Below are 11,779 nucleotides of genomic sequence, written 5' to 3'. Positions count from 1 at the left end.
TGTTATATGTGATTTGATAGTTCTTACAACTATCAACTGTTTTAATCATCTTTTATCCTGTTGGTGAGGAAGTGATTCCCACCGCAGGGTAGAATGATGGCCAAACACATGATAACAAACACTGCATAGACGAGATTGACAGCAGTTTATTCATCACATATACTCACAACCCAGGGGAGAACACTACGCATAATGCCGGTTAACAAGGGTTGAAGGAAACAGGCTTCATAGTATCAAAGGGGTGGTACAACCCCTTGTTTCTGCAGGAGGATGTGATTGGCTTGTTTGAATAAATCCTTGGGCGGTAGAGGAACTGAAACCCACTACTCCCAGATAAGCAGAAACTGTACCTGGTCCCCCTTGATAAGGAGGGCTGTTTGGCCAGAGGGCTTTACCCATGGGAACAGAGTACGGAGGGAACCTTGAAGTTAGGCCAGGCAAGGTCCTATGGTTGCCATTCCACTAGATGTTAAGGAAGCACATAGTATTAGGCCTAAAACCATGGAGACTTGGATTTTTTTTTATGATGAATTCATAAACAGTATAATTTCACACAGGCTTAAGGAGGGTCTTTGCATATCCAAAAAGAAGTACATCCAACCTAAATGCCCTGCACCCCACCTTCTGCATCTAAGGACAACACATTGTTTTTCCTATAGTCGAGACTAAGCTTGGAATGTATTTACAGAACCAGAAAAAACATTTGCAATTAGAGCAATCCTCACTAATCTGCAACTTAAAATTCCCATATTATAAGATCCCAAGGGGGGAGAATAAGTACAGATGCTTAGCATCAGTTAAGGACATTAGATACTGATGGAAACCTTTCAGTCATTTCAAATAATTTAACTGTACCTCATATTCAAAAGTAAAGTAACACTGAAAGTTTTCTTCAAAATGTAATAATTGAGGGAAAAACCTATATAAGAGAAGCTCAAATGACTATCATCACTTTTTACTAAAAATGGTGGTGTAAATAGAGCAAATTCACCGTAGAAAATCAAGGAACTACTTGTTTAGAGACCTGCCTCCCTGACCATAAATCAAAATGTTAACATATGAAATACAATATACAATGGTAATTCTCTAATTTCAAAGGACCCAAGAATCACCTGGATGCCTGTTAAAATGCAGATTCCTTGACCTCACCTCCGAAAAGTTCTGATTCAGTAGGTCTGAAAGGAATACCTGGACATGTTTTGTTTTTTTTAAACACAGACCAAGGATCTGGAAATGAGCACCTTGAAGATATTTTAGTTAATGGATGTTCACACAAAAATCATTAACATGAATCATAAATTACTTTGCTATTCTCACATTAAATAATTTATAAGAATGATTCTCAACTTTGGAGGGAAATGAAACTTTAGAGACTATGTGCTCTCTTCTAAGAAATATGCACACATGCACACCAGAGTACACATATGGTAAGAAATTCCTGCATCCTCTAGGAATCCCAAGTAAAGAGCCCCAAGATAGAATGGGATCACCCTGTTACATAGTTGGACACAAATCAGAGTTAGCCACTTTAGTTCTAGGTTCTTCAATAAACATCTTGGATTATTTTACACTGTCTTTAATAACAGATACAATTATGTGAAGTTCCTATAAGAATCAGTTGGTATCCATAAAACTGAACTATCCACTTTACCAATGTGAAAAGTTCAAATTCAAAAAACAAAAGCTCAAGTTTATGTAGTAGTTGCTAACTGGATTTTGTGAACTGATTAAGACTTTTATCTACACTATATTATCATCACTTCCATATAAAAATGTGCTAGAAAGAAATGCACTTTTTAGTAAAATCTATGTTTTAACAAGTTTTATTCTGAAACTTGACAAAAGTTCAATTTACTGAATGTATCAAGATTTTTTCAAAAAATCAAAAGTAGAGATCATATTATATAGTGGGGAAAAAACTCCCAAAAAGAAGGCACTGTTCAGAAAGAACAAGAAGGACATCAAGATGTTCTAAGCAATTTCCTGAATACCAGGAAATGAAAGACTGGAGATGGTGAGTTTTTGATCAGTTCACTCTTTTTTTCTTCCCTGAATAGGTTTACTCATTATTAACTGATAAAAGATAACACACATATGATATTAAAAACTAAAATCTAATGGTTCTACTCTCATGATTGTCAGTTAATGCTCAACTAGGAAAAAAAGTTCATTTAGTTCCCTAACCTTCAGGAAAAAAAAAAAATCTATCAACTATTTAGCATCAGTTGTAGTAAGATGTTTTACTCTCCAGCCAGAAAATTATATGAGACAGCACTATGCCTATTTTCATGTTGATGAAAAACTTTTTTCAGTTATACAAGGGTTCATGTTTCTTCTTCTTTTGCACAAGTCATTCAAATGACTGTTTTACATCACATTAAAATATGAGCTATATTGAGGTCCATTGTGGGTTTGATTTTTCCCCTAATGAAGAACAGATTATTCCTAAGTGTAATTTAACTGAAAACACTACTTCAACTTCATATTTATTTTTAATGATATGTACAGGAGTTAACAAGTTACAATTAAAACGAAATCACTGTGTTAATTCCACAGAACTTAAAATCATGCAACACTGCTTGGTAAAAACAACAGCGTCATTCATATACAAAAAAGTATTACTTTGAGACTTGTGATAATATCTTGAAATTTTTGACATAAGCTTTTTTCAAAGGATATTTTATAAAAATTTAAAGACCTGATTAATCAGTTAATGCATTGTTAGGAAAGATAATAAACATTATTAGTAAAGTGAGATTACAAGCAATTAATTTTAAAATTACACCAGTTACAGGGTTGAATGTATTTCTCATGAAATCAAGTTTGGTTAAGAAAATAGTTTTGAAAAAATTTCATATTTAAGCTATGTATTAATTGTCAAATCAGGTTATATAAACCAATAGTTAAGTTTATTCAGTTAAAGAAAATATGCCTATCCTTTCTTACACTCATTTTATAAATAAGTACTTATATATAGTGTTTATATACAACTGAAGAAAAGTTCAATGTAAAAAACAGCCTGCCAATTCACTTACGGATGAAATAGTTCTTTACATAGATGTTAAACTGCATTTATGAAAATGTCCAATTTAAATCACATTCAACCAGCACAAATATTTAAGTTGAATATTACTGTAAACAATAGAGAAAAACAAATTCTTTCATTTTTCATTTCAGCACTGGGTAATAAGCTACTTTTCAGTTTAAAAAGCTAAAGAAGGCTCAACATTTAATTTAATCAAATCCAAAATCCACTAAACTTGGGGTAAACAAAGTGAATGTTTTTCAAAGTGCATAATTTCCAACTCATCCACTTGTATTATTATCCAATTCTAGTTCGTCAGCAAGAAAATAAAATGCACTTGGCTATAAAAATACTAAGGAATGTTATTGAAAAGAAAAGGCTATCTGGTAGAAGTAACTACAAAAATAATTAGTTTAAATCTTTGTAAAGCTTTAATGCAAGAACATCACAGTACACTTTGTTTCCATAAACCTTAAAGCATGATCAATATCAAGATTTTTAATTTCTGCCTTTCAAGTACTTGAAAAGAGTTGCAGCAAAGTCTCTCTCCAAAAATTAAGAAAAATGATCATGCAGGTGCTAATCTGGTGACATTTGGGGGTACTGATATTTGTGTGGGGTTGTCATCTCTGGCTCCACTGGCAGCATGTACAGGTAAGCAGTTACTCTGAAATGCAGTGGTAGGACAACTAGTCATGCCAACATTTTCATCTTCAGCAATGTCTGAATCCGGTGTTGTAACTTCACTTTCCTGAAGCCCCAGGATCTCACAAACTGCTTGTGGCAATTCCTGGATCAGAAAAAACATCAAATCCCAAACCATCATTCATTACAAAGGAAAAATAACGATTACAAAGGAAAAATAATCATTTCTATTTAAGACACTGATTCCAGAATCTCAACATTTGTTCTAACAGTTTGTTATGTATCCTCTCATACCTTCTTTCCCCACTCCAAATGAAATCCTACAACAGAAGAGTTCAAAATCACCTTTTAGAGTGGTTCCCATTACTCTCCACCCTACCACCCACACAAAAACATAGTTTTCTAATATTTAGTACTGATCTATTCTGCTTTTTATTACAGTATCTGATTTACAACATCCTTTGCTCTCAACAGAGGTGTTTTTTGGTTTGTCTGTTTTTAAAGATTTATTTATTAACCCCCCCCCCATTGTCTACTCTCTGTGTCCATTCGCTGTGTGTTCTTCTACATCTGCTTGCATTATCCAGTGGCACTGGGAAACTGCATCTCTTTCTGGTTGCTGTCATCTTGCTGCATCAGCTCTATGTGTGTGCAGTGCCACTCACGGGTGGACTGCACTTTTTTTCACACAGGGTGGCTCTCCTTAAGGGGCGCACTCCTTGCGCGTGGAGCACCCCTGTGCAGGGGCGCCCCTGCGTGGCATGGCACTCTGCACATGGCAGCACTGCATGCGGGCCAGCTTACCACACGGATCAGGAGGCCCTGGGTATTGAACCCTGGACCCTCCATATGATAGACAGACGCTCTATCAGTTGAGCCACATCCACTTCCCAATAGAGGTTTTTTAAAGGTAAGAAATCTTTCACTGACAAGTTACACAAAAATGAAGTAAAAATTCTTGTAACAAGTACAAAAGCCAAAACATATAACTGAGAATAATAATTTGGTTTGAATTCAGAACATGACACGTTTTAGAAATAATTAAAAGCCTGACACTGATAAAAGTGTAACGATGTAGACTAAACTATATTTAATTATTTCTGATTAGTATCTGTTGTTATTTGGGAATAATGCATATTTAATAAAAGGTCTATCGCTGTATTCACTAACTCAATTAGGTAATATAGCAATGCTTACATTAAAATTTGTAGTTAAATTCTGTGGCCTCTTCAGTTGTCTTAGATATATGTTCATTTACTTTTGTCTTTTTTGCCTAGTGCTTCCTATATGGAATAATCAGTCAACTGTTTTCAATTAAGTACTGTAAATCTATAATGGTAATAACCAAAATGCTAGCCAATACTTTGTGTACGCACTCAACTTGCTACAGCTACCATTTATTTTACCTCCAAGAAATAGTACCTTTCTTGATTGCGACCCACCAAAAACAAAAACCTTGGAATTATTTAAAGTATTATATACCTTGCATTTTACCATCTGTAGAGAAATTGCTTCTGCCTTGCATAGTACATCTTCCACATCAATCTTCATGGACAATTCATTGATATGCTAAAATGCATCAATAAAATAAAATGATAATCTGAAACTGAATGCACTATTATATTCTCCTATATAAACAGTTTATTACCAGTTATATTTCACTGAAAATCAAATACTTAAAATAAAAGTATTCATATTACAAACAAACAAGAAATTCAATATATCTTTCATTAGATTATTTCAAGTTTTAGAGTTAAAGAATAGCTTAATAAGCTTATGGAACATTAAATCCAACAGTTGTCCCAAGTCTGCTATCTCAAAGTTATAAGCAAAAGACAATTATTTTTTAGGTAACTAAGCTACATAAAAGAGCATTTGTTGAATTTCCTTTTCTTCCCAATTAACCAGATAAAAATAATTGGCCAATATGTATCTGCTGAACTGCCATGACTGTCAGTTCTAGCACTGACTGCTTTAATACTTTAAGGTATTCAACAGATTCAATAAGGCTCTAAGGATATGTTCTGTTTATCAGTACCACCAAATAGAGGAAAGAACAAAAATATTAAAATCTAATTTAAAGGAATAGCTACCTTTAGTATTTCATTAAAGCCGTAGTGCTTTTCCATTATTTGCTGCTTTTCTGATTCCAGAATAGCACAACAGAGAAGAAGATGGAAATTTTTACATGGAAGCTCAGTCCACATTACCTACAAAAAACAGAACATTGAATAAACTATTATCAACACTTTTCCATACAGATACAATGATGAACTCTGAATGACTCCTATGCAGAGCAGAAGTTGTCTACTTGGAGTAGTCCACTGTTTTTCTAGTTAGGAAATGAGGGGTGGAAGAGTCTTTCCTTTAGCTACAAAGGTAACACCAAGTTTAACATTACATGAATATGATCTTTAGATAATTGCATTAGCATAACATTGAGCCTAACCAATATGATAAATGTTATTAATTAAGGAACCACAGCCATGAGGTAAAGTTTAAAGTGTAAATGGGATAGCTTTAGGGCTAGTGGCATTTTCAGTATTTTTCCTGAACCTTCAGTTTCTCACTTTTAAATCATCTCCAGGTCTTGGAGGGAGGGAGTAGGAAGAATATTCAGTTAAGCAGCACACAGAACTGAAAACACCCAGAGACAGGCCTACATTCTGAATATATAAAAACCCTTACATCCTATTATATAATAACTCAGAAACAGAAGCAGCTACCCAAAATGCCATGTATAAAATGTGTTACCAAGGCAGTACTTCTTCCTAATTATAGAAATGCCCTCCAATATAACGCCTTATTTTCTCCTTGACAAATATATCTAAAAAATATCTTTTCTGGAAAGATAAAAGACCCACATAAAAAACACGAACAAAACATGCCTGACATGTTTTTACTACTTTCACCAGGAGTAAATCAAGTTGAAAATTTTTCAGACCAGGTTCAATTTTTGAAAGTTTAATTATAAAATAGTAATTAACCTCAAAAGTTTCACTGAAAGTTCCAATTTATTTGGTAAACATAGTCTGAGGCATTACTCTAGCCAAGTGGTAATAATATTCTTAATTCATTCTTTAAAGAAGTTGAGGCACTAATTTAACAAAATGATAAACACTAAAACATGATTCCTGGTAGAGAGCATGTAAATTTCATTTCTAATAGGAGAAGAGAAGAAGCGAGCCCAAAGCAATGACCCTTTGATCAGTGTACCACCTCCTCTACTGGTAGCACAGTCACTAACAGTATAGGGGAGAACCAATGGGAATCAATTCCTTCCGTAAAAGCCTTAGATGGCATAGGGCTCCACTGACAGTAAGTCGCTTTATTATCTAATGGGCTGCTCTCTCCATTCAATCTTTGGGATAATTTCTATTACCCCTTAGTTTATATAAAGGTAAGGCAGCAGTCAGTCATTACAGCAATATTTTGTTTTAAAATCATATTGCTCTTTTGATCTAACTAACTGATTCTTGAGAAGAAAATAATGATTTCCTGTATTTCATCAAGAATTGCTCTGGGGGCAAGACAGAATAGAAGGAAACATACCAAAAAATATAACCATGGAGAAAAAACGAAGAAAGAAAACTAAAAGGAAATACAGCAAAATGTTGCCATATGATAAATCTGGATGAAGAGATGTTTATTATATTATTCTTGGTATTTTGCTCTAACTTAAATTTCTTTACAAAAGCAAAACACAAGGCAACTCACTCCCAACACTTCATAATGCAAACTAGTTAAAGCACCACCTCAACTGATTGACCTATCTTTGTCAAAATTTCCCTTAACTCTGGATACAAATTTATACCAGAATGCAACATAGCCTCACCCAAAGTCGGTCTCCCAAGGAAAGAACACAGGCAGCAAATGGTCTAGAGAACTGATTCTGGGATACTTGTTGGTCCCAAATCTCACAGGGATTACAACTTGCAGAAATAATCTCCAAAAGACCACGTACTTAGCTTGAGACCATTAAGAAGTTTTGAACACACTTGTCTTAGAAAATTCGGTTAGATTATCACAATCCACTTATATTCTATAAAAGTTACTTTCCATAATAAATATATTTGTATAATAATTTAAGAACTTACCTCCCATAATCGAAGAATATCTAGAAAACTAAATTCCCTTTTAAATCTGATTAAAAGCCATCTGAAGCAAAAATAAAGGTATCCAGAGTCCTGAGATTCTATACAGATTAAAAAAATATATATAAATATATATGGTTATTCTTGTGCTAATTAAGTCAGAATATAGTGACCTATCTCTGTACCTAATTCGAACTCAAATTTTTCTATGCTCACAGGCCATTAGAAGTTCTATATTTCTAACTGTCTTTGATCAATTCAAGGAAGCAATGTAAGTTTGCAGGCTAACTTAAAAAAAAAAATTAAACAATTCTTATTTAGAATAACTGTTTTAAGACAGAAATTTACAAAGATCATTTGGCCCCACACTTTTATTTTGCAGAGGAATTCAGGTAAAAGCAGTAAAGTAGATCTGTCTTTAAAAGTATTCTTTATACAAATTTTTCTTTCTGTGTCTTACCATATAATTTGCTGGGTATAGTTTTGATCCACTTAACTTACCTAAGTAACTGCAAAATCCACTGTCCAACAATCGAAGTAAGGTACTTAGCTGTATTAGCTGGGTCTTCATACCTTGCATTTGTTCTTCAAAATTTTGATGCTTTAAAAGGAAATAATTATCATATAAATATTTATTAAATATTTATAGTATTTAATCATTATAAATTATAACTGAAATGAAAAATGTTGAACTTGTACCATACAGGTTATATTTAAACATAGGTAACTAATTAAAAAGCTAAAGCAACATTAAGAAGAGGGGAAAAAAGATAAAAGAATCCTTGATTTCAAACTAAAAATTACTTTTTCCTTCTCTTCATTTGTTTTCAAAAAAGAAGAATGCAGGGATAGTAGCTATAGACTAATTGATATATTTATTTCATGCATAGCATAAGAGACTTGGTGAAAGGAATACATTTGGAATATAAGCATTTATCAAATTATTCTCTTGTTAAATATTTCTTCAAATTAGTGTATAAAATTAATTTTACCTTTAACATATACTTCATTTAAAAGAATTAACTAATTACTTCTCAGGTTTGATGGTATAAAGGGAGTCCATGAGGTCAAAACTTTTCAAAACAATATTTAAGATACTATTTGAGGGGAGCACTTGTGCCTCAAAAAGCAGGTGAGCGCCTGCTTCCCACATAGGACGTCCTGGGTTTGGTACCCAGTGTCTTCTAAAAACAAACAAACCAAAAACACAGACAATAAGCAAACAAACACAAAACCAACTCAGGGGAGCCGAATTTGCTTAGTGGTCAAGAACAAGCTTCCCACCCGCGAAGTCCAGGGTCCAGGCTTCAATCCTGGTCCCAGTACCTCAAGGAAAAAAAAAAATTCCATTTGTGTTTTTGCCACAAGTGCACAGAGGGGTTTTCCCAAGGCTATATATAAATATATATGATGTGCGATATTGCAACAGACTGAATGCAGGAACAGATATGAAAATTTAGGGGTCTTCTATTAAACCAGATAGTTAAGAGATTGGAAAATGTAAAATAATGCTTCTTTTTGGTATAAAGTTTTCATTTTGGAAAATACTATTTTCAATTTAAAAAAATACATGTGTTAAGATATAACAGATTTGAGAAATGGATGTGGCTCAAGGAATTGGGTTCCCATATACCATATAGGAGGGTCCAGAGTTCACCAGGACTTCCTGGTGAAGGCAAGCTGGCCCATGTGGCGAACTGGCCCACATGGAGTGCTGTCCCATGCAGGAGTGCTGGCCCCCACAGAGAGCTGATGCAGCAAGACGACACAACAAAGAGAGATACAGAGTACAGACAATAAAAGACACATCAGACCAGGGACCTGAAGTAGTGGAAGAGAATGACTGCCTCTCTCCCACTCCAGAAGGTCCCAGGATTGGTTCCCGGAGCTGCCTAATGAGAATACAAGCAGACAGAGAAGAACACAAAGCGAATGGACACAGAGAGCAGATGGTGGAGGGAAGGGGGAGAAATAAATGTCTTTTTTTTTTTTTATTTATAAGGAGAGCTATTGTTTTTTGTTGTTGTTGTTGTTTTATTATTATTTATTTAATTCCCCCCCCCCCCCCCCCCGGTTGTCTGTTCTTCGTGGCTATTCTGCTGCGTCTTGTTTCTTTGTCCGCTTCTGTTGTCATCAGCGGCACGGGAAGTGTGGGCGGCGCCATTCCTGGGCAGGATGCACTTTCTTTTGCGCTGGGCGGCCTTCCTCACGGGCGCACTCCTTGCGCGTGGGGCTCCCCCAAGCGGGGGACACCCCTACGTGGCAGGGCACTCCCTGCGCGCATCAGCACTGCGCACGGCCAGCTCCACACGGGTCAAGGAGGCCCGGGGTTTGAACCGCGGACCTCCCATATGGTAGACGGACGCCCTAACCACTGGGCCAGAGTCCGTTTCCCTAAATATGTCTTTAAAAAAACAAAGTAATAGATTTTTTTAAAGAATATAAATTTCTCAGTTATGAACAATTTTTCATATGATAAACATTAAGAGATAAAATCCACATAAACAAAAGCCCTTTGGGGTTCTCAATATTAGAAAGTGAAGGGATACTGAGGCCCCAAAATTTGAGAACTGCTGTTGTTTACATGCTTTAAATAATCCTCAACATTGAGTAGATTCCCTCCAACACCAGAGTTGGAGGCAGGGGAGAGTGGCTGGCACACAACAAAATGAATGTGTTGAGAGGCTTCTTAGATAATTCTGATGCCTTTAACCCATAAGCCCCAATCCTCCTATGGTGAGGTAATGCCCTAGCCCTGTGCAAAGCCCTAGAACAATGTCCTCCCCCCACCCCCTTCTTTTTCAGTTTTAGAGGATACTAACAGTGCTTTATTACAAGGATCTACTAGATTAGAAACCATCATTCTTGGTGAAAAATATTTTAAAGGCTACTAACTCCATATATAAATATACATACATTTTAAAGGCTACTATATATATATATAGATATATATATATATATATATATGGAAGAGGGAGGGAGATGGAGAGAAGGGAGGTAGGTATGGAGACCCAAAGTATATGGCAAAATGAATGGTGGTATAAAAGAGTTCACTGGATCATCTACACTGTGTGAATATTTCCATATTTTCATAATAGTGAGCAAAATGCTTATGCCTAGATCAATATTAGAAGTGAGTAAATATAAATAAAAGTAATATATGGACATTAGATTTAGCTGTCACAAAAAAAGGTAAAACTTACATTAAGTAGAAGTGTAATACAAAAATAGAAAGTCAAGTAGCAACAGCACAGATAAGGATACCAAAATAAAAGCAATGCAGTGAAAAAATAAATGTAAAGATTATTTTGATTGCTTCATATTACCCTTTCACTCAAATACTATTTTTAGAAGATGCTACCAGACAATATACTAAGAGGGAAATCTTTTTAGAATAAAACTAGAAAAAGCCCCAGACAATCTTTAATGGAAAAGGCATTCACAGAGCATAATTACTGTGAAAAAATGATAGAATGAAGAAAATGAGATTTAATACACACAAAAAAATGACAAATAGATTATAAAGTGCATATTATAGATGTTCAAAAAGCAGTCCTTACATGTGAGACTGAAATACATGCATATATACGTATGTATGCATGTATGCATATATTTGCCATATGTCAATATACTTGAACAGGTCAGTAGTGGTTCAGTTTCACTGAAAACTATTATTGTAAGAAACTAAATGCACATGTTCATGTTAAAATATTTTTTGAATACCTAGAAACTACACACTGGGGAAAGATTCATATATTTACTCTACAAAAATTGTTGAACAAACCTTCATTAGGAAAATTCTGGTACACTATCAATGAAGTGGAGACATGATCCCTTTTTATCAGAGAGCATACTGTCTCCAATGTAAAGAGGATAAACAAAAACACAAAGATGGCAGGTGACATTTTTTATATAATTAGTATCAGTTGTACAGACCTTTTTAACAAATGCCCATGGTTTCTAGAGCATCTAGAGCATGAATAACTGGAATGAAAAAGGATGGCAAATCAATCAA

The 11,779-nt window shown here is 34.7% G+C and overlaps 1 protein-coding gene across 8 annotated transcripts in view; it reads right to left on the bottom strand.

Moving 5' to 3' along the window:
* Positions 1-2,473: 2,473 nt before the first annotated feature.
* The window catches only part of TBC1D15 (TBC1 domain family member 15), a 96,156-nt gene continuing 86,850 nt past the window's right edge, over positions 2,474-11,779 (bottom strand). For all 8 annotated transcript variants that reach the window (XM_004462021.5, XM_071218956.1, XM_071218957.1 and 5 more), the window contains 5 exons: positions 8,266-8,365; positions 7,768-7,865; positions 5,764-5,880; positions 5,153-5,239; positions 2,474-3,815 (listed from right to left, as the gene is read on the bottom strand). In XM_004462021.5, the coding sequence (XP_004462078.1) occupies positions 3,594-3,815; positions 5,153-5,239; positions 5,764-5,880; positions 7,768-7,865; positions 8,266-8,365 (624 nt within the window). In that variant the 3' untranslated portion in view covers positions 2,474-3,593. The remainder of the gene's footprint in view (positions 3,816-5,152; positions 5,240-5,763; positions 5,881-7,767; positions 7,866-8,265; positions 8,366-11,779) is intronic.

The sequence above is a fragment of the Dasypus novemcinctus genome, chromosome 12, assembly GCF_030445035.2.
Source record: "Dasypus novemcinctus isolate mDasNov1 chromosome 12, mDasNov1.1.hap2, whole genome shotgun sequence".
Classification (NCBI taxonomy): Eukaryota; Metazoa; Chordata; class Mammalia; order Cingulata; family Dasypodidae; genus Dasypus; species Dasypus novemcinctus.
Note: the sequence above shows the minus strand (reverse complement) of the source record. Positions and strands in the feature narration are given on the sequence as shown.